This window comes from Schistocerca gregaria, chromosome 2 (assembly GCF_023897955.1).
Source record: "Schistocerca gregaria isolate iqSchGreg1 chromosome 2, iqSchGreg1.2, whole genome shotgun sequence".
NCBI classification, from domain to species: Eukaryota; Metazoa; Arthropoda; class Insecta; order Orthoptera; family Acrididae; genus Schistocerca; species Schistocerca gregaria.
This window is the reverse complement of record NC_064921.1, coordinates 797,723,849-797,751,436: the sequence shown is the minus strand read 5'-3', so window position 1 is coordinate 797,751,436 and position 27,588 is coordinate 797,723,849. Positions and strand designations below refer to the sequence as shown.

The window sequence follows — 27,588 nt, the reverse complement described above, 5'->3', positions numbered from 1 at the left end:
GACAATCAACAGCACAGCAACAGTATGTGGGATTGGGATCTGGCTAGGGATAAAGAAACTTTTCTGTACTGACGTAGATGGAAGAAGCAAGGATCCATGGTGGTGCAAAAAATTACATAAGAAAGTAGAATTATGTCCGAAAAAATAAGCAAAAATACAACCAAATAGGTGTGAAAATTACGAAATGGATGGTTATGGAAGGGGGGCGGGAGGGGGGGGGGGGGAGACGAACTTTAAGGAAGATGATAATAGTGGAAGGCAAAAACACACTAAAACTGAGGAGAAGTCACAAGGGTCAAAGTAGAGAATAACTAATCAATAATAAATTTATGTATATTACTGTGGGTAATAGGTCAGAGAGCAGATAAGCATAAGGGGAGCGGCAGATGTGACTGGATGATGTGGATTTAGTGGGTGCAAACAGGGATAGAACGCGGAAAGAAGAAGTCCCTTCCGTACAGCATAGCCACCCGTGGTCGTCGCATCTGCAGTGACGAGCAGTCCCTCTCAAAAGATACTGAGGGTCTCACTGAAGCCTTCACTGACTGTAATTATCCTCTCATCCTTGTACAAAAACAAATCTCCTGTGCCTTATCTTTCCAGTCTCCCACCACCTCCCAAAGTCCCACAGTCCGGCCACAGAGGAGCATTCCCCTTATAACTCAGTACCATCTGGGACTGGAGCAACTGAATTACATTCTCTGCCAGGGTTTTGATTACCTCTCATTGTTCCCTGTCATGAGAAATGTCCTGCCCACTATCCTTTCCACCCCTCCTATCGTGGTATTCCACCATCTACCGAACCTACACACTATACTTGTCCAACCTTACACAACCTGTGCTCCCAATCCCTTACCTCATGGTTCATACCCCTGTAATATATCTAGATGCAAGATCTGTCCCATATATCCTCCTACCACCACCTACTCCAGTCCAGTCAGTAACATCACCTATACCATCAAAGGCAAGGCTACCTGTGAAACCAGTCATGTGATTTACAAGCTAAGCTGCAACCACTGTGCTGCATTCTATGTAGGCATGACAACCGACAAGCTGTCTGTCTGCATGAACAGCCACCGACAAACTGTGGCCAAAAAACAAGTGGACCACCCTATTGCTGAACATGCTGCCAAACATGATATCCCTCATCTCAATGACTGCTTCACAGCCTGTGCCATATGGATCCTTCCCACCAACACCAGCTTTTATGAATTGCACAGGGGGGTAACTATCCATGCAATACATCCTTTGTTCCCGTAAGCCTCCTGACCTTAGCCTTCGTTAGTCACTGTCCTCAACCATCCAGACCCCTCCCTTTTCCCATTCCAGCACTACACAGCTGTCATTTCACCGCCACACCCAGTCTTTTAATTTCTTTTTATTTCTCACACTTCCGCTACTTACGCCCTCCCCCCTTCGCACCTTCTTTCCTGCCCTCTGTCTAAACTGCAACTCTTCACTGTTTACCACTCCCATCATGCACTGGTGCTGCTGCTCACAGTGTAGTTTCAGCTCTCTGAGACTGCAGGCATGTGTGCAAGATGCATTTGCCTGAGTGTTTGTGTGTGTGTATGTGTGTGTGTGTGTGTGTGTGTGTGTGTGTGTGTGTGTGTGTGTGTGTGTGTACTGCTGACAAAGGCCTTAATAGCCAAAAGCTATAATTGTGTGAACCTTTTTGTTGTGCCTATTGCGATTCAGCATCTTCACTATATGGTGAGTAGCAACTTTCCTTCTCTGGTATTGTTACAATTATTACAGAATTTATATTTGTTTATATGTAAACAACTGAATTTAAGATACAAAACAATCACTGATTTCACCCTATAACAAAAGATACTATCTAGGAATAGTCAAAACAAATCAGAAAAATCAATTACATTTCTAAAACTAAGCACAAAATTAGATCTGGTGTTATTTGCTTCAAAACTGAGGGCAAATCTTTATATTTTATGGAAATCAGATTATATTTACATATTTTAATGATAATTAGTTAAGAGTAATAAAACGAATTTAAGGAGGCAGATGGCAAAGCAACAGGGTCATAAAAATTATCCGAGCTCGCTTCATCACACAGTGTTGAAGAGGAACTCCATCATTAACCATAGTCGCAACCTGACATCTACCTCATGGTGTATCTGCAGTTCACAGACAGCTGAAGATGCTTCTGGTCAGACAGGCATCTGCAGGTTGTTGCCTTGGCATGTAGCAGCAGCAGAGAAACTAGTGTGTAGCATGGCACACAGGCTCTGCTGCTGAGGCACCTTCTAGTGTTCCCAATGCATTAATCCATCCTCAGCACAGGGGGAGTGGCAGGTTGTAAAACATCCATGTTGCATGAAGCAGAGAGTCATTGTGGTGGAGGACGGCCATCTGTCCTTCCCCATTAACCCCGTGAATGGACAGGTGGCTACTCCTTCAACAGGATCCAAGCACACATACAGGGAGAGGGGTTGCTATTTATCAGCAGCTCCAATATTAGGTGCATTATAAAGCCCTTTAGGGAAACAGCGACCAGCACTGGAGACAAGTCCAATGCGTGCTTGGTATGTCTGCCATGGGAGAGGACAGGGCTCATCTGAGACATGGAGGAGGCCTTGCCTGCAACTATAGAGGGTGCATGGTGGTATCATCTACAAGTTGTGGCTCACTTTGGCACCAATGACTGTTGTTTGGGTTCCGAGGTCATTCTAAATTAATACAGATGACTGCGAAACTGGTGAAGACTGCTGGCCTTGCTCACTGATTGCAAGTAGAGCTTACTATTTGTAGTATCATAGCCAAATTTGGTCAGGGTCTTTTTGTTTGGAGCCAAATGGAGAGATTCAATCAAAGGCTCTGTCGATTCTGTGATGATCTAGGCTGCAGATTTCTGGACCTACGTTATGAGGTGGAGATTTGTAGGACTCCCCTTGATAGGTCAGGGGTGCACCATACAAAGGAAGCAATTACTTGGATAGGAGAGTACTTGTGGACAGAAAACAAGATTTTTTTAGGGTGGGCCGTAGTTTGAGGTCCTCTGATGAATGCTCACCAGTCTACATACAGGGACTGAAAGCGGATTGTGTGCAAAGTAAAGACTATTTGACTGGAAATTTTTTTTACAATAAATTGTCAAATTTATTCCCCTCCTGGAAAGTTATCACATTGAAATTATTCTCAAAACCAAGAGCTGGCTGAAAGCTGAAGTAGAAATCTCTGAGATAATTAGCAAGGCATGAATGTATACATTAAAAGCCATAGAAGGGAGACTGCTCATTACAGTTGACAAAAATGTACTATCTATTGAGGTCACAATTGAGTCCATGTTGTTATCTTGACATGAGTAATTGACCTAGATGACCTCAAATTAATTATCAAATGTTTTTACATTTTGAAAATATTTTCTGAAAACTTTTCAGTAGCTAGTTCGACAACTCACATGCAATGGCCTTATCATCAGTGCCAATACGGATTAGTGATAATGAAGTCATCATAGTGATAAGGGTTACTAAAGTTAATAAATCCAACAAGAAGGCCAGGAGACTACTTTTGCTAGAAAGAACACGTAAGCTGTTTTAGTATCACACTTAGTCAATGAATGGACATCATTCTGTTCCAACATGTTGGACACAGAGTAATTATGGGGCAAAGTTGAAACTAACTGTGAATAGTGCTCTCAAGAAGTGTACATTGAGTAACTGAATTAAGGGAAAAAAAACACTGTGGTTTAATAACAAAATTTTGGAAAATTCTGTTGAAACAGAGACGGTTGTACTCTCGGTTCAAAAAAGAGCACACAAATATTAATAAACAGAAATCAGTAGAAATTTCTGTGTCTGTAAACAGATCAGTGCATGAAGCACTCAGTTTTCACCATCATATCTTAGCACATTTTGCCAAGACTTGAGAATATTCTGGTCCTACATAAAATCGCTAAATTGTTTGAAGGCTTCTATCCAGTCACTCATTGACAGGTCTGGTTTGGCAATAGTACACAGTTTTACACTTCATGTTTAAAAAATAATTCTAGCAGGAGGACTGTACAAACATACTGCCGTTTGATGAGGCACACTCTCCTGTGTGGAGGACACAGTGATAGATGTTTCTGACATAGAGAAGCATTAAAACAAATAAGTCGTCAGATCTGGGTGGAATCCCAATGCGGCTCTACACAGAGTACTCTACGGAACTGACCCCTTACTTACATAAGGGTCTGGACTCATACACTTACTGTTGTAGGATGGCAAAGCATAGGATATGGTGGTATATGCCAGCTGGCACTCTGTGTACTGGTGAAATCACATTACAAGACATAAATTTATTTGATTTAAGTATTACACCCAAATCATTTTCTCTGCAGTAGGCAGTGAATGCAGCATTTTGAGAGCACGACTTGAATCAAACTCAGCTTGTTCTTTTCTCACATGATAACCTATGAACCATGGATGTCAAGTGTTCATCACAGGCAAGGGTATCATCAGGAGTGCCCCAGGGCAATGTTATAGGACCACTCTCATTCTCAACATACATAAATGATCTGAAGGACAGAGAGAGTAGCAGTCTGTGACTGTTTGCTGGTAATTCTGTGATGTACAGGGTGTCATCATTGAGTGACTGTAGGAGCAGACAAGGTGACATAAACATGATTTATAGTTGGCATGATGAATGAAAGCTTGCTCCAAATGCAGAAAGATATAAGTTAAAGTAGGTGAGTAGGAAAAGCAGCCTCACAACGTTTGAATACAGCATTAGTAGTGTGCTGCTTGACACAGTCATTCTAAGGCATATTGTTGCAAAGCAATATATAATGGAATGAGCACCGAAGCACGACAGTGAAGAGGGTGGATGGTCAACATTGGTTTATTGGGAGAATTTTAGGACAGTGTAGATCATCTATAAAGGAGACTGCATACAGAACACTTGTGAGACCCATTCTTGAGTACTGCTCAAGTGTTTGGGATCCTCACCAAGTCTGACTAAAGGAAGACATTGAAGCAATTCAAAAGCACACTGCTAGATCTTTTACCTCTAGGCTCTATCAACATGCAATGATTACAGAGTAGCTTCGTTAATTCAGATAGGTATCCCTATAGAGGAGACAATATTCTTTTTGTGAAACACTGTTGAGAAATTTAGAGAACCGATCTTTTAAGCTGATTTCAGAGCAGTTATACTGCTACCAATGTACATGTTGCATAAGGACTCAAATGTCAGTAATGAGGAATTTGTCTTTCCCTTGCTCTATTTGTGAGCGGAACAGGAAAGCAAATGATTACTAGTACTTTAAGGTACTCCCCACCACGCACCATATGGTGGCTTTTGTAGTATGTATGTCGATGCTACCAAAATGGTACTATGGATGTGATGTAAGTGAATGGTTTAAATCCAAGAGGGCACAAGAGATGATACAATATTAAGACACTGAACTTATACTTTGGGGGGAATCACCCTGATTTAATTTTACTACACTTGCTCCTAATCAGTTATCAGTACCAAGAATAACAGCATTTCTGTATTAACAACTTTCATAGTTTCTGTTTCAGTAACCCAAGCTCCATGCTGTGGATTTGCTTTGTTTTTAGAATATTGCAAATTTTCATGCTCATGTATTCTTGTGTTTTGCACATAGCTCTAATCTCTGAGTGGGAAGCATGAAATTCCCTTTGTTCCTAATGCTGCACTGAGTATGTCCTGAGCAATGTGTTACATCTTGATGCAGCTGTACTATTCTTTGGTTTTTGTTTTGTTATATTATAGACACTCTATGTATTGATTCCTTACGAGACATTCACATGTACCTCACACTTATTTTTTCTGTCAAAGAGTTTCCAAGTTTTTTTGTTCAGACTTGCTGTGGTAATCAAATCTGTTGTATCATGGGTTTAAAAGCAATGAATAATTTCTGCATCCAATAAAATTGTTCCCTCTAGAATATTATCTGCTTATGTTAAAATAACACGTAAAGACAAAAGTTGGCCAGTCAAACTAAGCTTAAAATCAGCAAGTGATGACCCCAACATGATGTGGAGATGTAGTGTTTCCAGAATTTCTGCATAAATTCTAGAACCACTCATCCTTCTACCATCTCAAACAAATGATATTTTAAATATAAGTGGGAGGGTGGTAACGTATCTACTGCGCCACCTGTTTCTGTGTGCAGGTTCGAAGTTTGTTATGAGAAGCCTGTAAGCATTGCGGTCGAATGACACTAACAAATGTTTGCTGCTAGTGCCACTGAAGCCGTGATGAAAGAACAAGGAATAATTATGTAGTATTCTTTGCTGTTTTAGTGACTGTGATTATTGTTAAAGAAAAAATAACAATTGAATATAGACTTTTAAGTACTTCACATATTGGACTCTCTAGAGGCAAGACATGTTCATAAATTACGAGTGATTCTTAAACCAACTCGCTTATAAATGTTAATTTAATTTCTAAAGCTCAAAATATGAGTGAAATTCAAGAATATGGAGATACTTACATGTGAAATGCAAGACCATTATTCTGCATAATCCAATACATCGTTACTTGGTGAAAACATGAACGTTGTATATTTGCTCCACACATTCTATTGTCAAAAAGCTTTAGAATGTGGCGACGAGTGAAAAGGACTCGAAAAACAGGAATTTTGAGAGGAAATTGAAGCAGAAGGTATGATGTGTTGCCATAGCAACGAGGTATAAAAAGACAAGAGGACTGTTTCGCATAATTCGATTAAGTCCAAAAATCAAATGAAAAAATTTGATAATGCAAGACAGTGAAAGACGTATGAAAGTAATAACTTTAAAGGAATGGAAAGAAGACTTCAGAGTATTAGACTAAAATATGACAAGAATAATTCAACTAAGAAGATCTGGTGTGGAAAGTGTACAGATGTCACACGCATCATGGGGCCACAGACGCGGAGACAACATCCAACACCACTGGCACCAGTTGCTGCTAACTGGTGCTGATTCTACAACAGCTCACCGACACCGAAGCGGGAACCAGCAACCGATGTCACCGACACCAGTTACTGTTCACCAGTGCTGATTCCACACCTGCTCACTGACGCAGCCAAAAACACTATGCCAGGTGAGCAAAAAACAATAATTGTTCAAGTATAAAGTTGAAGAAACCGTTCACTAGACTGTATTAGTGTAGTTATTATACTCAGTTCCTTTTTTTTTTTTTTTTTTTTTATGATTACTAGATCTAAGGTTGGTAAAACCATGGATAACGTACAGCCAGCTGAAGATACTTCCGAACCAGCAGTGGCTATGAGAATTAGTAGAGAGGGACCTGATTGGTCTGTTAGTGAATCTCATCAAAGCTCAGAGTTTACAATTAAATTCTAGATTAGATGCACAAAGTAAAGAACCAGGCTTCATGAATACTTCTTTAAAAAAAGAAACTAAGTGAAGAATTAGGCTTAATGAGTGCCCAAAATGCTTCTTCAAGAAAGGAACTGTCTCAAATTAGACTCAGTAAATACTCAAATGATAAAATAGATGACCAGGGTGCTTCTTTGAGAAATGAAATAATTGCAACTTTAAGTGAAAAACTCAGTGCACAGAGTGCTAATTTATGTAGAGAATTAGATACAGTTAATAATCAATTAAATAATACATTGGATGTGCAGAATAAAACTTTAGGATTGTTGAGTGTTAAGGTAGATTCACAAAGTAAAGACTTTAGTAATTTATGTGAAGGTATGGGACATTTGAAGACTGATTTTGACACTTTAACTACTAAAGTAGAAAATCTTAAAATAGATTTGAAAGCTGAATTAGCTAGTTCTTTAAGCAGTCACATAAATGAACTGTTCACTGACTTTAATCAGAGACAGAATGATCAATTTAAGAATTTGAAAAAAAAGTTGGAGTTTGATACTGAAGATATCAAAACATTCAAGTACTGGCGAGGTAGGGGTCCTGGGGAAAGGGGTGGGAAGGGTTTCCTGTCTTTGGGGCTGTCTTCCTTCTCTTCTTCGATCTTAACAACTACATCTATTTTTTTCCTTTCTTACTTCTTGTTTGAGGACCTATCTCTTTCTCCCTTTCGAAGTTCATCTACTTATACCGCAGAAGTCCTTCCTGGTTTCCATGGTTTCCAATAATCTACAACTTATCTTCAGGTAAGAAGATCAAAGAATCAGGTTGCACAAACGCACATCAGCATACACACAAAGATACTTACTACTGACTAGGAACCTGTCAAAAGGCGAGAACCATCAAGTGTTGTAAGGGGAAGGTATGTGTACATAGGGAAATATGCACACATTGTTGTTTATTGTGACTGAGTAAGGAAAGAGAACATAAGCTAGAGAGGAATCGATTGTGATAATTATTAAGGAATGTCAGTTTAACAAACATTCTGATTATTTGTAGGATAGTGGGACTCATAACCTAAGTAAACATATTAAATATTGAAGAGTGTATAGAGATACAGTATATACATACCAAGTAAGTATAAGTTGAAAAGTAGAGGACTCCAGGGGCTAAATGGAGTATCAAAAAGTGAGAGTGAGGTGTAAAACAGATTTTTATTTTTACCAGGAAATATTTAACTATAACATACATAAAGATGTATACTAGGGCAATGAGCCATGAGGCCTAATCACAAAAGACAAGGTGTACCCGGCATTTGCTAAGAATACAGGGCACATGTACCTACATAGGGATAGGACAACCTGTGGCCTGATGAATAGGGATGTTTTATGATGGAGCGTACCTACCAGAACTGAAGGAGGAAGTGCAATCATAGAGTCAACCAACATGTAAGGTATAGGTACTGATCCTTGGGCAAAAGGACAGTATTGAGACAGAAGTCACACATTTTGTACGAATTATTCTGGTAAGTTTGAATTCTATGTACAGTAGCATTATTATGTGTTATCAGTGTTGGAAAGAATACTTTCATTTGCCCAGAGTTCCTCCATACTACAAACTACTATGTGTACGTGCTAAAGGAAAAACAGTACAAAGAATTAGAATAAAGGATGAAATACTCAAGTGTCTATGACACCTGGAGTTTACAACTGGAAATCAGAAATGTTGTTCGCACGATTCCTAGATATAAGAGAACTGACTCCAATGTTAGATGAAATGCTCAAGTTGTTATTATCAAAGTAGAATGAAAAAAAGAAGAACTAAGTATTAAATAAAAGGTTGTTCTCAGTTATTAAAAGAAATAGAATGTATAGGTACTGGTTAAAATGTGAATTAATATTATGTGAGATATTAATGTATATGATGATTATGTATAAAATATTGCGTGTTCGAGTTGAGGTGAGGGATATGTAGTGCTTCGAGAATTTCTGTGAAAATTCTAGAACCATTCATCCCTCTACCATCGCGAATACATAATGGGTGGAAATGTATCTACTGCGCCACCTGTTTCTGTGTGCCAGTTGGAAGTTTGTTATGAGAAGCCCTGTAAGCATGGCGGTCAAACAATGCTGACAAGTGTTTGCCTCAAGCACCACAGAACTGTGAAGAAAGAACAAGGGGTAATTATGTAGTATTCTTTGCTGTTTTTGTGACTATGATTTTTGTTATAGAAAAATAAACAATTGAATATAGACTATTAAGTACTTCATGTATTGGACTCTCTAGAGGCAAGACGGGTCCACAAATTATGTGGTTGTTAAACCAATTTTATTGCAGATGTATTTTATCGAGTCTAACACGAGACGAATTGGATGACTTGAAAACATTCAAATATTAATGTGAAAAATGGTGAATATGTTATTGGTGGAAGTTGAAATATACCAAGACTGAACTAAAAGTATTCTTCAAGTACTAAATTATTTCAAAAGAGAGAGAGTCTTATAGATTTCTGTAACCAGAATTATTCTTCGGAGAAGAAGGTTTTGGAGACTGACGGAGCCGGCAATCCAGAGAAGAAGATTGGCTGTTCAGATCAAGCAAGTCAACTGATGTGAGAGAGGTGTGAATTGTGCAATCCAACTCCACATTGCTTTGAATCGTCTAAAGCATTAGAGAGTGGAAAACATGCACATAACAAGTTTACTCTTTTGATAATGTATGAGATGTCAGAAGAACCAAAGGTTTCTCATATGGTCGTCCACCTACCTCCATTCTGGTCTCATAACCTCATCCTGTGATTTGTGCAGGTAGGGGCAAACTGCAGTTACAATGGAGTTACTCCTGATATGGCAAAATTTGTACTTGTGGTGCCTGATTGACTCACCACAGTGAAAGCATAATTTAACAGCCACATTGCACAAAGACATTATCAGACCATCCAGCAGTCCACAGTCCTCTGTTCTGCACCTTGCGCCTAAGAAGAATGGGGCTTGGTACCCATGTGGAGATTAGCACACACTAAATGCAGGGACAGTACCTGATAGGTAATCCATGCCACTGCTGAGAAATTACCACCATGCAACCATCTTTTGCATCATGAATTGCACTAAAGCACAAATGCAAATACTACTGGCCAAGATGGACATTGCAAAAGCAGGTGTAAATTCCAAAAACAGCTATCTAACATCTTTTGTATGTTCATGACATTCAGGTGGAGGAACGCGGCACAGACTTGGCACACCTTTGTAGATTTTTATCCTCCAAAGCGTTCCACTCTGTTTTGTGTATCTAGATGATGTGCTAGTGTTCCTGGATGACAAGAAGCAACACTGCCAACACCTGACAGATATATTTAATTGCTTGGAACATTATCACATTGGTCTCACACAATCAAGTGGGTTTTCAGACTGTCAGAAGATCTCTTCAGCTGGTTCCCTGCCTCTGACAGAAAAAGTAGATGTAATAATGAGCACACTTAAGGCCTCTTCAATCAAACAATTATCAGATTCTTAGGTCTGTTACATTTTTATTGCCGTCATTTCCCGCACACTGCCAAACTGCAGGTGCCACTTACAGCAGTGCTCGCAAGACCAGAGATGAAAAGCCTGTTTGATGCAATGGACAGAGGAAATGACCACTGCCTTTGACATGTCAAACAGAATATGGGTAGAGTAATATTGCTTGCACACCCAAAACTTGATGCGCTCTGAGCTTTGGTCACTGACACGTATCAAACAGCTACTGGCGTCACACTTCAACAACACGTAGAAGGTGCCTGGCAGCCACTAGTGTTCTTTTCAAGAAAGCTACCACTATCACAAATGAAATGGAGTGTTTACAACTGTGAGTTGTTGGCAGTGTATAAAGCCGTAAGAAGATCATGGCTCGCGTGTTTACTATATTTACTGATCATAAGCCTTTGACCCACACACTCAAATGGAACAGCACAAGTTGCTCTCCTTGTCTGTTCAATCAGCTCAAGTTCATGGCCCAGTTCTGCACAGATTTCAACACTTATCTGGCATAGACAATAACGTAGCAGACTGCCTTTCTGCCTTTCGTATGTCAGCAGCATGACAAGCCATACAGATTTTACAACATTAACGAAGGCACAGCAAACTGATGAGAACTTCCCACTCTCCCAGAAGGTACCAGTTCATCACTCCAGTTGCAACTGGTGACATATCCAGGACAGTGGTGAAATTATACTGCAACATCTTCAAGGAAGATGGCAAGCACTTGATCATATTCACAATTTATGTCACAAAGGTGTATGACCTACCTTCCGTATCTTGTCTAAAGAGCTTGTCTGGCCAAGATTTGAGAAAGACTGTTGGCAATGGGCAAAAGCCTGTCTTCAGTGTCTGAGAAGCAAAATATCCTCCCACAACCACCCATCTTGTAACTTCCCAGACATGACAGCGTGTTTCACCCGCGTAAATTTGGACATTGTGGGTTTGCTGCCATGCTCAAATGGCAACAGATATGCATTCACAATGATTGATTGGTATACACATTGACCAGAAGCAGTTCCCCTGGATAATATTATGGCCAAGAGTTTAGCTTCTGCATTCACCTCTGTGTGGTTCGCTTAGCCCCAGTGTGTCAACACTTCTGCAACTATAACCTTCACAAGGCCATGACCTGTCACCCAGCCACTAAAAGGACACTGGAGCACTGACACCTTTTGTTGAAAGTGGCAATAATGTGTCATGACATGTCCTGGACAACCTCCTTGCCATTAGTTATGTTGGCCTTGAAGAAACTGCACAAACCAGACATTGATTTCTCAGCCACTGAGCTGATATACTGGGAAAGATTGTGCCTCCTCAGTGAATTCCTTGGTACAGATATGCTCAATATCAATCAGGACGAACTAGAATTCTTGCACCACCTTCGAAAACACATCACACAAGCTCTTCTGTCACAAGCTTCTCAGCATGGCATGCCTTATTGTTACACACAGAGAGATTTGAAAACATACATGATTGTCTTGCTGGTGCATGGAAGGAGTGAAGTCACCATTACAGCCATCTTACACTGGTCCACATCGAATATCTCAGGGACAGCTCTTTCCTCCAGTACCCACAACCAGTTTTTTGCTGCAAGCACAACCACAACTACCAGCATGGATGACTTGCTCTGGATGCAGAGTACTCTTTCTCACATGCTTCCTCAACAAAGACATTCTGCTTCCACCAAGGGGGCTGATTTAGTGACTATTTTGGCGATGTCTGCTATCACCACAGCCTGGGCTTTCACACCACATGCGGGTAAGATTACGTTCTGTGGTGTGTGCATAGCATGTGCAGCACGGGAGTTAATTACTGTGATTTTCAACCACTAAGAGCACTGTGTTGTATCTTTATGCAGCTGTGCTGTTCTTTGATGTTTGTTTTGTTATATTATGGATACTCCATGTATTGATTCCTTATGAGAGATTCAGACAATGAATCATTTCTGCATCCAATCAAATTTTTCCCTCCAGAAAATTATCTAAAGCCAAAAGTCAGCCAGCTAAGTTGAGCCTCAAACTGACAGGCCCACAACGTGACCCCTTTATTATTACACATATATTTAAATACCACATCACATTCTAACATATGTATAAAAGCAAACTCATATTTGAATGCAACATTGTGTCAAAATTTCAAAGCAATTGGTAAAGAGCTTTCCGAAATATATGATTTTCAACAATTGAAAATTTAAATTTTAATTCATGTAGATTTATCCATCTGTATGCAATACAAATTGTGCAGTTGTTGTCCACAAATTTATGTATACATACAGACACATAAATATATAGAATTTCAAACACATACATGGATGCATACAATATTTGCTTTACTATGTTATTTGTTTGTACACCATATTTCACTATTCTACTGAATATATTGTAAAATGCCTCTTAATCACAGCAGTTAATCATCAGCATAAATGTCAACAAAATTGTTATATCACTTCTTGTAATCCTTAACTATATAAAAGGACTACCTGGAATGATATGTAAATTTTGTTGACATATATGCTAATGATTAACTGCTGTGATTAAGAGCATTTTACAACACAGTCAATAGAATAGTGAAAAGTTATGTACAAACATAAAAATGCTACTCTCCACATGCTAGTCTATTCTGTGAAACTTCATTTCCCTACCCTCCATAACCTACATCCACTTAAACCTGTTTACTGTAATTAAGCTCTGGTCTTCCTCTAACATTTTTGCCCCACATTTGCTCTATTAGCAAACTGAAAATTCCTTGACACCTCAAATAAAACACTGTATACATCCTTCTACTTTTTTCTTTCTTTTACATGACATTCTCTCTTTCCTCACTCCTCGTGTTTCCATTCTTCTGTAATATTTTTACCTCATTGCTTTATATTGTATAGCTTTATGAGACTGATTTCCAGAATCTCTAGCTGGAAATTAGTCTAAAATGATTTCCTTTAATGTCACAAAGATGAAAAACATTGCCATTTTGCAAACATATTACTACAACCTATTGCAGATAAACTTTCCTCTCATGTTGGGAACTTGCACAGTATGAAAAATTATGGTGAAGTTAATGGTTTTACAGAAGGTACATCAAATTCGCCATAACTCTGCTTCAAAGAAAGTACTGATATTGCTAACCTTGCTACAAGTTCAGGTTGGTTTCCATTAGATAAAATATCCAACAGGTCAGCAGAAGAAACAAAATAAAAGCGTGGAAATGCCAGTCTCTTAGTTTCCAGATATTCCGCCAAAGCTTTTTCACACAGCGTAAGTTGTTCCTGAAGAACCTCCAGCCTTTCAAACAAGTGAGGAGAGTTTGTGGCTTGAACAACATTTGGCATCTTTGACATCACTTCTAACATTTCCTGAAAAAGAAAACAGACAATCTAAACACATTTCCAACTGAAAATAGTAATTTTTTAAATAGGCAGCATAATGACCAGTTAAAAAATTAATTTCCACCTCAGGAGCACAGTATTTTATACAGTGATATTTTATACTGAACAATAAAGAATGGAAATCTATTGCATAAAAATGAATTTTTGTTTGTCTGTTTGTCTGCTACACATTCCTATATCATTTATCTGATTACACTGAAACTTTGGTTTGTTGTAGCATGAATACCTGTAAACGTTTCTGTAATGGTAGGGAACAAGTACGACCCATGGGCTAGGAGTGAAAAATGGGGTAACATAAAAGCATAATTCAGGAAGGTTGGGAGCAACTACACTCAAGTTTTGTATATACACAGTTCACAGCCACAGTTCATAGTAATCAACAGGAAGTCATAGAGTAAAGCAGAAGCAATTTCTGGTGTTCCCCAAGATAGTGTTATAGGCCATCTGCTGTTCCTTATCTATATATACGATTTAGGAGACAACATGAGCAGCCACCTTAGACTGTTTGCATATGAAGCTGTAGTTTATCATCTAGTAAAGTCATCAGAAAATCAATATAAATGCAAAATGATTTTGAAAAGATGCCTGAATGATGTGGAAATTTGTAATTGACCCTAAATAATGAAACGTGTGAGGTCATCCACATGAATGCTAAAAGCAATCTGTTAAATGTCAGTGACATGATTAAATCAGTCAAATCTAAATGCCATAAGTTCAACTAAATACCTATGAATTACAATTATGAACAATTTAAATTGGAAAGAACACATAGAAAATGTTGTGGAGAAGGCAAACAAAAAATGTGTTTTATTGGCAGAACAATTAGAAAATGTAACAAATCTACCAAAGAGACTGCCTACACTACTCTTGCTAGTCTTTATTTGGAGTACTGCTGCATGGTTTGGGATCCTACCAGATAGGATTATGCAGTACATCAACAAAGTTCAAAGAAGAGCAGCACGTTTTACATTATCATCAAATAGGGGAGAGAGTGTCAAGGACATGACATAGGATTAGGAATGGACATCATTAAGGAAAGGCATTTCTCATTTTGGCAGAATCTTCTCATGAAATTTCATTCACCAATTTTATCCTCTGAATGCAAAACTGCTCGAGATTTAAATAATAGAGAATTACTGTGAAGGTGGTTTGATGAACCCTCTGCCAGGCACTTCGGTATGATTTGCAAGGTATCCATGCAGTTGTAGCTGCAGATGTACATGACTTTTTATTTGCATAATTATTTATAAAAAATATTGTGTATGGGAACCACTCCTAAGGCTAGGGATGAAAAGATTGATATGTAAAAGTATATTATTACCAGGGATCGCTAGACTTATTGGTGATGGTCACAATGGAGTTTCATCCACACAGTTGGGGGTAGGAGATGGAGCAAAGACGGTGATAGATCAGTATATCTACATAAAACCTGAGGGAACTTCTAGCAAAACTGGCAAATTTATCAATTGCTATCTGGAAAAATTAAATATGACTGTGTCACCAACAGCAGTCCTATCAATGAAGGTGTAGGTGAAAAGACAAGACATAAAAGCATAACTCAGGAATGCTTGAAGCAATTCAACCAAATTTTTCATCTACATTCACTCATTAGTTGTATAAAAATGCTGTGGGAGTGGTATTTTTTTCCTGTGATAAGTTAACTTGCAATACTTAAAAAATATGAAGCGCTATCTGTATCTTATTTGCATTGTTCAGTTCATCAACCACTTCGTGAGAATGAGCACTGCAATGATCCAATAATTTTGCCAGCATGTTTTGGGGCCAAAGATCATGTCACATGGTGCAATTTCACAGATACATTTAACGTCATCTCTAGAGACACATGGAGTAAAACAGTGATAAATCAGACAGCTGCCAGTGACAGCCCTTTTTCTTGAAACAACGATCAGTTGCTGGCAGAATTACAAGTTTTCTCAGAATTCAGGAGAAACTGCAGGACTATGGATATGGATGAAATATGTGTAAAATATATATGACATATGTATATACAGGTGAAGCTCCAAGCAAAAAGCTAGTTTGTTTATAAAAGTCCAAGTAAATGAATTGCTTGTGTTGGTACTTGTCACACAACATTAAATTTCAATGTCACTGATTTTAATATGGTGATGAAAAGTCCTTGGTGGTATATAAATAATGGAAGCAGTAAAGGTGACAACTCATCAAAACAGATGAGGTGCCGGTTTTACAATAGATACATTAACAAGACTGAACATTGCAAGCTTCCAGACAAATCCTTCTTCAGAAAAATCCTAAACTGTAGAACTGTGACACTTAGCAAATGCCCACCCACTCAAAATTTAATGTTTCTTTTAGGAAAAATCAATAATGAAACTGTCAAGACTTTTGTGGAAACTCTTTGATGTGCTGCCTAATCTACATATACACACATACCCTATAAGCCACTGTGTGGTGCATGGCAGAGGGTACCATTTACCACAACTAGTCATTTCCTTTCCTGTTTCACTCACAAGTAAAGCGAGGAGAGAAACTGTCTAAAAGCCTATACATGAGCCCTAATTTCTCACATCTTACCTTTTTGCTCCTTATGTAAAATGTATGTTGGTGGCAGTGGAATTGTTCTGCAGTCAGTCTCAAATGCTGGTTCACCGAGTTTCTGCAATAGTGGCTCATGAAAAGAGTGTTGTCTTCCCTTTGAGTTTACGAAGCAACTCCATAATACTTGCATGCTGATCGAACCTCCTGGTAAGAAGTCTAGCAGCATACCTCTGAATTGCTATATCTTCCTTTAATCCAACCTGGTGGGGATCACAAACACACGAACAGCACTCAAGAATGGGTTGCTTTAGCATTCTATACACTGCCCCCTTTATGAATGAGGTACACTTTTCCAAATTTCTCCCAATAAAAAAAGTAACCATTTGCCTTCCCTACTAACAGCCTAATATGCTAATTTCATATGGCTTTGCAACATTACACCTAGAGATTTAATTGGTGTGACTGTGTCAAGCATCACCTTACTAATGCTGTATTCGGATGTTACACGATTGGTGTTCCTACTCATCTGCATTACTCTACATTTTTTTTCATTTACAGCAAGCTAACATTCATCACACCAACTACAAATTCTGCCTACGTCATCTTGTATCCTCTTGCAGTTAATCAATGACAACACCTTCCCGTACACCACAGCATTGTCAGCAAACAGCCACAAATTGTTGCTCTTTCTTTCTGTCACATTATTTTGTATACGGAGAATAAGAGCAGTCCTATGACGCTTCTGCAGAGCACTCCTGATGAATCCATTGTTTCCCTATATATAGACTGAGGCGATGAGTGATAATTAGTGTCAGGGCCGGGAATTGAATCTAGGTTTACTGCTTATTAGGCAGGTGTATTAAGCACTAAGTCACCTCAGCACAGCAATTCACACAAATGCACAGATTACCTTGGCATGCCTCCCTCCTCAATCCAAATTTCCCCTTACACACAGGCAGAATTGCCGAGGCTCTCCATGTTCTGGAATGACACCTCACCATCGAATGTAAATGGAGGATCCAGCGCTGAAACCCAGGAGCAGATAGTTACACAAATGAAATGACACAGTTTCAGAGACTTTACTGGTTTCATATAGATATGATTTTATAGACTGAAGTGATAGGTGAAAATTTGTACCAAGGACTGGAATCGAATATGGGACTCCTGCTTACTATGCAGATATATTAGCTACTAAGAACACAAAAAAATGTGAGAGGGAATTTAAAGTAGACTGGGGCAGTAGTGAGCATTTGGATTGAGAAGGGAGGCTTGCCACGATAATCTGTGCAAATGTAAGGGGGAATTTAAAGTAGACTGGGGCGGCAGTGAGAATTTGGATCAAGGAGGGAGGTGTGCCAGAGTAATGTGTGCAGTTGTGTGAACCACTGTGCCAAGCTGTCTTGGTGACTGACAAGCCTGCCAAGTGAGCAGGAGACCTGGGTTTGATTCCTGTCCTTGATACATTTTTCACTCACCGTTTCACTCTATAAAATCATATCTGTATGAGACCAGTAAACTCTCTGAAACTGTGTCATCTCATTTGTATAACTACCTGCTTTTGGGATTGAGGCTGGCTCCTTCACTTGCATTTGATGCTGAGGCACTATTCCAGAACAAGGAGAGCCTTGACAATTCTGTTCATGTGTAAGGGGGAATTTAAAGAAGACTTACGCACCAGTGAGAATTTGGATTGAGGAGGGTCATATACCAGGGTAATGTGTGCAGTTGTGTGAACTGCTGTGCCAAGGTGACTTAGTGGCTACCGCACCTGCCTAATAAACAGGAGACCTGGGTTTGATTCCTGGCCTTGGTATAAATTTTCACTCATCACTTCAGTCTATATACATAAAATCATTTCTGTATGAGACCAGTACATCTCTCAAACTGTCATTTGATTTGTATAAACCTTTGTCTTTGATGAACACTTGCCACTGAGGGCAACATAATGGGATCGATTACTTAAAAAGTCTTCAAGCCACTCATATACCTGGGAAGTTAAACCATAAGCTCAAACCTTCAACAACAGTCTGCATTGGGACACCATGTCACTTTCCTGAAATCTAAGAATAAGGAATCTGCTTGTTGTCCCCCATCCACGATTTGTCAGATATCATACGAGAAGAGGTTGAGCTGAGCTTCACACAAACAATGCTTTCTACATATGCACTAGTTTGTGGACAGAAGCTTCTCTGTCTCATGAAAAATTTATTATATTTGAATGTGTTCACGAATTCTGCAGCTATTCAATGTTAAGGATGTTGATCTGTTATTATGTGAATCTATTCTTTTCCCTTTCTTATACAGAGGAGTCACCTGCACTTTTTTCAAGTTTCTTGGGACTTTGTGCTGGGTGAGGGATTCATGATAAATGCAAGTTAAATAACTGATCAAGGTCACAGACTACTCTCTGTAAAACAGAATTTGGTTTCCATCTGGACCGGCTGATTTATTTGTTTACACTCCTTTCAATTATTTCTCTATGTCATGGTTGTCTATTTCTATGTCTTCTATGTGTCTGTATCACAGTCAAATGACAGTATATTTGTAAAATCGTCTTGTGTGAATGATTTTGTAAATGTGATATTTAAAACTTCAGCTTTTCTTTAGCTGTATTTTGTTGCCACCCCAGACTGGGAAACGAGTGACTGGATAGAAGTTTTCGATCTGCTTAGTGATTTTAAGTATAACCAGGATTTTCTCAGATTCTTGGCAAAATCTTTCACTAAGGTGTGGAAGATGTATGTTTTATACACTGATCTTCTTTGAGTGCAAAACTTTCTACATAATTTTGGCTGTCAATCGAGGTGCATTCTTTTTTAGACAGACATTGCAACAATCTTTGTTTCCTTCAAACTTCCTTTGATTATTAAAACACTGACAGTTCTTTCCATCCGTAATGCACTTTCTTGGTACATCCATCTCCAGAGCAAGATTTACAATATGTCTGCCTATAATTATTTTATGTCTGTCATAATAGAGCTAAATGATGTCCACTCATTGTCTAAGTGGGATGCTAACAACTGAATATCAGTTTTTTCTTTTATGAAATGGCAATATTCTCAAGTTCCTTGGACAAAAGTCGTTTGATTGTTTATGGAACTCTTCCAGACCTCACAGTTAAAAGAAGAGGGAAAATTTATCATCATTAACAGAATTCTATCAGCAGAAGATATTTTGCCTATGCTGAAGCAGTAATGACAACCTTCCTTGTGAAAATGCCATGGACATATTCATATGAACTGTCAGAATTTTGAACTAGTATCATTAATAAATGTGCAGCTCTGCATGATGGTAAGACTAATAGGACCAAATGCTATGAACAGAAGATATGTGGCTTATGGATTTGAAGCCCAACAGAAAACTTATAATGGAACTGTGTTCCTTCAACTGGCTTGTGGTGTGTTTCAGAAATGTGATTTGATTGATTTATGAAAATGTAATGATGCTCATATAGAAAGAGAGGAGTAATAAACACCTTGCAAAATTGTAAGATTATCTGATACTGGGTATTTAAATATTGTCCTAGCCTTCAATGCATAAACAAAAGGTAAGTGATCCAAGCTCATCCAATGGTTAACTTAAATAATTTGTTACTCAGTGCATAGTCTTCTGCATTGGAGCTGTGGCAGACATTGGACCTGAGGACAGCCAAGCCATTCCCCTTGTCATCTGGAAACACTTTTTCTACAGGGGGAATCGTACAACAGATTATCCTACTGGAGAGCGTAGAGCACTGGTCATCAAACTTTTTTTGCTTGAGAACCAATACTGAGATCATGGAGTAGCACTTTGGGCAGCATATGTATTGGTCAGATTATTAATTAGAAACACACATAAATTATTATGTTATTTATTTTTTACCTTTAGTCTGTGGTTAACACTCTATATATGGGTATGAGGTAGGTCTTGTTTTGTACGGAGATAAGCTTGAGCTGAGTTCTGTCTGGAGAGATACTGATGCATACTAAGCTGAATGTTAAAGTGTGGAAACGAAATTAATTGGGCAAATGGAGAATTACGCCAATGCTGTCTAAGGAAATATTTGGAAACAACAATTGAAAGACCACTGCTGGTGAGGCTAAACTTCTCTATGTTGTTGTTGTGGTCTTCAGTCCTTAGACTGGTTTGATGCAGCTCTCCATGCTACTCTATCCTGTGCAAGCTTCTTCATCTCCCAATACGTGCTGCAGCCTACATCCCTCTGAATCTGTTTAGTGTATTCATTTCCTGGTCTGCCTCTATGATTTTTACCCTCCACACTGCCCTCCAATACTAAATGGGTGATCCCTTGATGCCTCAGAACATGTCCTACCAACCAATCCCTTCTTCTTGTCAAGTTGTGCCACAAACTCCTCTTCTCCCCAGTCCTATTCAATACTTCCTCATTAGTTATGGGATCTAACTAGTCATAAAAGTCCAAAATCAATGGTACAAGTATGATAAGGAGATGTCAGTTCAGTAGACAACCCTTCAGTAAATGATGAGTAACAATTTCCATATCAGGACACTCTTTGCACCGAGTGTAGTCCACTGGCTATACCGTAATTAATCTGATTTCCCTGCCCCATGAACATCAAGAAAAGCAACATTCATTTATTTAGAGATTTGAAATTGGCTCAATTACTGTAAGAGTAGAGTAGGTAGGACATTTTAGCTTGGTAAGTTAGTTAGCAGTCCCAAGTACTGATCCTTAAAAGTCAGCATCATTCAGAACAGTTCCAAAGGACTTTGTCTTTTTCATGTTGCTGCCACCCTCAGCAACCCCAAAGATGTGACGCTGTAATTGCATAACAAACTGTTGTATTCGCTGTGTGAGTTGATGATTAATTGATTATTAACAGTAATTGTACTTATACTTAAATGCGTCAAACAATATGAGACAAAATAACAAGTGTTTCAAATGTCATGTTTTTTTTTATTCACTGAATTGTATTACAACACCATTAATTTAATTTCATGTTCCTTGCTACAAATATGTACCACATTTGCAGATGACTCCTCTATATTGTGCATTCATTAATGCATCTTACTTCCATTTGAAATTTATGCCACAGCAGCTGATCAGTTCCAGCTTGGCACACTCATGAGTTGTCAGTAGTGGAACAAGAAACAAAAAAGCTTTCCCTCTATTACATACTCTAACTTCACAGTGGCCATGCTACTTACCCACCTGCCCCTGAGGTAAGCAGTCAGCTCTACCTAGCTTATAGCCAAAGTCGTCAAATTAAGCACATGTCAAAATATTACAACCTCTGTACTTCACTCTTAAGAAGCACTTAACATTAGCTGATATTTCCAGATTCAGCACTTAGTTGCTAGATACATATTATTACACGATGCTGAATGAAGTTTTGATTAGGCTGCATGTGGCTGCAGACCACAGTTTGATGACCACTGGCATTCAGGAAGGTGGCAGTTATGAAGCAACATTTTCTGTTTTGGGAATACCTAATTTGCAGTAGGAGGTATAATGTAGAAAGATTGAGCTGGGTAGAGTACCTTGCGAGCAGTGATGGTGGAACGTCATGTTGTAGTGAGCTCTGCAAGACATGGAAAATGTGTGATGACTTTGGGACAACTAAAGCAACAAGCAATAAATAGCATTTCTGCAAATGAATGTCATCTCTATTATATTGTTGCTGTGGATGCAAGGCTTTCCCAGCATTATCAGGTACAGCAAATGTTGCACCATACTGCTTCACGTAAGTTGGTGAAGGGTAGCCATTACAGTATTATTAGTGACTTGAAGAATATGCAAGAATATCTTATCACCACATCTCATTTGCACTGCTTCAGGCAAGGTATGCAATAGATGATTTATTCTTTATTATTGTGTAGGAGAGCCATGCTCATATCAATCTGAAAGGTGTGAGAAGCATTTTCATTTAAAACATGAACAATGCAGATGACTCTGCAGGACAGGTGACTACATTTTATTTCATGTGCCTCTTTCATTTGTTTTAAATCTTATATTACAGTTACTACTTTCTGACTGAAAAGTTTCACCAGTTGCAGCAATGGCATTGTTGTATATGGATGTAAGAAGGGGGCCTCAGAAATTTGTTGTGTCATTGCTTCAGTCCTTGCTTGGCTTTTATTGACATAATTCCAGTATTAAATTCAGTTTTGTTAACAAATTCTTAATGTAATGACTGAATACAAAGTAATTTCAAGTCCACCAAGTCTCATTCTGGTATAGCAAACATTAACAGCATTCAGGAAACATCAAATTCAGTAACTGTTCTAAGTTGAACAAACATTGCATTTTTCAATATTTGTTCCTTCAGTGCATGGTGACCATTGTGATAAACTGTTTTCAGAAAGAATGTTCATAAGACGAGTCAGTATTGATACTTATCTGGTGATGTATGCTACTACTGCACTTTATTGGAAAATATCATCTATCAGGACAATTGCTGAAGTATATGTAAAGTTCACACCTTTATTTCACAATGACCTCCTACTCCATCCACTAAATGATTCATATGAAGCAGGACAGCCTATAGTTGAAACGGCATAAGTTGATCCCTGACAGTTGCAGTGGGCTGAGCACGGGAGATTTGCACGCCTACCTCAGCTTGATTTGCAGTGTCTCTATGGCATCAGCTCATTGTTGACACAACTCTGTAGACAGTTACTGTTTTCAGCTGCAGCCTTTAACCCTTTGCAGATTAAGGCTGGCATCAGTGCTGTGAGCTGTGACAGATCTTCTTATGCTTCCCTGACTACAGTTAATTTTCAAAGAGGTGCTAACACAGTTAATTACATTAAGAGTGTGTAGGTTATGAAAAATCAGTACTCAGAGTGTTTATATCATGGATTTACTTGTGAGTCAAAAGTTATAAATGTGGCAATGTGGTGACAAGGTCACACTGCTTCACAGGCATGACCAAAAACTAGTAACACAATACTATCACAGAACACTCTATTTCACAAATAGGTAAGCGGATGACATGGTTTTATAAACTGAACTGAAAATAGAGATGAGCAATGAATTAAACAACTGATCAAGGACCTCCCCCCCCCCCCCCCCCCTGTGCCCCCGCTTTCTCTCTCTCTCTCTCTCTCTCTCTCTCTCTCTCTCACACACACACACACACACACACACACACACACACACACACACACACACACACACACACACAAAGACAGAGAGATGAAATACAAATAAACATTCTCGACAAAAATGTCCTGTGCCTTTGCAATATTAACTGCAAAAAATCTATAAATATCACATTCCATTAAGAAGAACCACTTGTGCTTCTAGATTGTCAATATATCACCTGGAAAAGCATCTAGCAACACTGCTACATCTACATCTACATCTACATCTACATCCGTACTCCACAAGCTACCTGACGGTGTGTGGCGGAGGGTACCCTGAGTACCTCTATCGGTTCTCCCTTCTATTCCAGTCTCGTATTGTACGTGGAAAGAAGGATTGTCGGTATGCTTCTGTGTGGGCTCTAATCTCTCTGATTTTATCCTCATGGTCTCTTCGCGAGATATACGTAGGAGGGAGCAATATACTGCTTGACTCTTCGGTGAAGGTATGTTCTCGAAACTTAAACAAAAGCCCGTACCGAGCTACTGAGCGTCTCTCCTGCAGAGTCTTCCACTGGAGTTTATCTATCATCTCCGTAACGCTTTCGCGATTACTAAATGATCCTGTAACAAAGCGCGCTGCTCTCCGTTGGATCTTCTCTATCTCTTCTATCAACCCTACCTGGTGCGGATCCCACACTGCTGAGCAGTCTTCAAGCATTGGGTGAACAAGCATACTGTAACCTACTTCCTTTGTTGTCTGATTGCATTTCCTTAGGATTCTTCCAATGAATCTCAGTCTGGCATCTGCTTTACCGACGATCAACTTTATATGATCATTCCATTTTAAATCACTCCTAATGCGTACTCCCAGATAATTTATGGAATTAACTGCTTCCAGTTGCTGACCTGCTATTTTGTAGCTAAATGATAAGGGACCTATCTTTCTATGTATTCACATCACATTACACTTTGCTACATTGAGATTCAATTGCCATTCCGTGCACCATGCGTCAATTCGCTGCAGATCCTCCTGCATTTCAGTACAATTTTCCATTGTTGCAACCTCTCGATACACCACAGCATCATCTGCAAAAAGCCTCAGTGAACTTCCGATGTCATCCACCAGGTCATTTATGTATATTGTGAATAGCAACGGTCCTATGACACTCCCCTGCGGCACACCTGAAATCACTCTTACTTCGGAAGACTTCTCTCCATTGAGAATGACGTGCTGCGTTCTGTTATCTAGGAACTCCTCAATCCAATCACACAATTGATCTGATAGTCCGTATGCTCTTACTTTGTTCATTAAACGACTGTGGGGAACTGTGTCAAACGCCTTGCGGAAGTCAAGAAACACGGCATCTACCTGTGAACCCATGTCTAAGGCCCTCTGAGTCTCGTGGACGAATAGCGCGAGCTGGGTTTCACACGATCGTCTTTTTCGAAACCCATGCTGATTCCTACAGAGTAGATTTCTAGTCTCCAGAAAAGACATTATACTCGAACATAATACGTGTTCCAAAATTCTACAACTGATCGACGTTAGAGATATAGGTCTATAGTTCTGCACATCTGTTCGACGTCCCTTCTTGAAAACGGGGATGACCTGTGCCCTTTTCCAATCCTTTGGAACGCTTCGCTCTTCTAGAGACCTACGGTACACCGCTGCAAGAAGGGGGGCAAGTTCCTTCGCGTACTCTGTGTAAAATTGAACTGGTATCCCATCAGGACCAGCGGCCTTTCCTCTTTTGAGCGATTTTAATTGTTTCTCTATCCCTCTGTCGTCTACTTCGATATCTACCATTTTGTGAACTGTGCGACAATCTAGAGAAGGAAGCACAGTGCAGTCTTCCTCTGTGAAACAGCTTTGGAAGAAGACATTTAGTATTTCGGCCTTTAGTCTGTCATCTTCTGTTTCAGTACCATTTTGGTCACAGAGTGTCTGGACATTTTGTTTTGATCCACCTACCGCTTTGACATAGGACCAAAATTTCTTAGGATTTTCTGCCAAGTCAGTACATAGAACTTTACTTTCGAATTCATTGAAAGCCTCTCGCATAGCCCTCCTCACACTACATTTCGCTTCGCGTAATTTTTGTTTGTCTGCAAGGCTTTGGCTATGTTTATGTTTGCTGTGAAGTTCCCTTTGCTTCCGCAACAGTTTTCTAACTCGGTTGTTGTACCACGGTGGCTCTTTCCCATCTCTTACGATCTTGCTTGGCACATACTCATCTAACGCATATTGTACCATGGTTTTGAACTTTGTCCACTGATCCTCAACACTATCTGCACTTGAGACAAAACTTTTGTGTTGAGCCGTCAGGTACTCTGTAATCTGCTTTTTGTCACTTTTGCTAAACAGAAAAATCTTCCTACCTTTTTTTATATTTCTATTTACGGCTGAAATCATCGATGCAGTAACCGCTTTATGATCGCTGATTCCCTGTTCTGCATTAACTGATTCAAATAGTTCGGGTCTGTTTGTCACCAGAAGGTCTAATATATTATCACCACGAGTCGGTTTTCTGTTTAACTGCTCAAGGTAGTTTTCAGATAAAGCACTTAAAAATATTTCACTGGATTCTTTGTCCCTGCCACCCGTTATGAACGTTTGAGTCTCCCAGTCTATATCCGGCAAATTAAAATCTCCACCCAGAACTACAACATGGTGGGAAAATCTACTCGAAATATTTTCCAAATTATTCTTCAGGTGCTGAGCCACAACAGCTGCTGAGCCCGGGGGCCTATAGAGACATCCAATTACCATGTCTGAGCCTGCTTTAACCGTGACCTTCACCCAAATCATTTCACAATTCGAATCTCCGTCAATTTCTTTCGATACTATTGCACTTCTTATCGCTATAAACACGCCTCCCCCTTCACTGTCCAGCCTATCTCTGCGGTATACATTCCAATCAGAGTTTAGGATTTCATTACTGTTTACGTCTGGTTTCAGCCAACTTTCTGTTCCTAGTACTATATGGGCGTTGTGACCGTTTATTAATGAGAGCAGTTCTGGGACCTTTCTATAGACGCTCCTGCAGTTTACTATTAGCACATTAATATTGTTATTCCTTGTTGCATTTTGCCTACTCCTGCCTTGCCGCGTCTCAGGAGGCGTCTTGTCAGGCCTAGGGAGGGAATTCTCTAACCTAAAAAAAAACCCATGTGCACTCCACACGTACTCCGCTACCCTCGTAGCCGCTTCCGGCGTGTAGTGCACGCCTGACCTATTCAGGGGGACCCTACATTTCTCCACCCGATAGCGGAGATCGAGAAATTTGCACCCCAGCTCTCCGCAGAATCGTCTGAGCCTCTGGTTTAAGCCTTCCACTCGGCTCCAAACCAGAGGACCGCGATCGGTTCTGGAAACGATACTACAAATAGTTAGCTCTGATTCCACCCCGCGAGTGAGGCTTTCTGCCTTCACCAACTCCGCCAACCACCTGTACGAACTGAGGATGACCTCTGAACCCAGACAGCAAGAGTCATTGGTGCCGACATGAGCAACAATTTGCAGTCGGGTGCACCCAGTGCTCTCTATCGCCGCCGGTAGGGCCTCCTCCACATCTCGGATGAGACCCCCCGGCAAGCAGACAGAGTGAACACTGGCCTTCTTCCCCGACCTTTCCGCTATTTCCCTAAGGGGCTCCATTACCCGCCTAACGTTGGAGCTCCCAATAACTAATAAACCCCTCCCCCCGTGTGCCTGCTCGGACCTTGCTGATGGAGCAGCCACATGTCCACTCACAGGCAGAGCGGGCGATGCCACACGGCCATCTTCCACATTGACCCTCCGCCTCGTGCGCCGCGAACACCGCTGAACCCGCCACTC

General features: G+C 39.8%; 1 protein-coding gene across 1 annotated transcript in view; it reads right to left on the bottom strand.

The window, feature by feature from the left end:
- Positions 1-27,588, bottom strand: part of LOC126335984 (dynein beta chain, ciliary-like) — a 782,187-nt gene that overhangs the window by 304,609 nt on the left and 449,990 nt on the right. Inside the window, exon 31 of the mRNA XM_049999461.1 lies at positions 13,927-14,153. Coding sequence (XP_049855418.1) covers positions 13,927-14,153 — 227 coding nt within the window. The remainder of the gene's footprint in view (positions 1-13,926; positions 14,154-27,588) is intronic.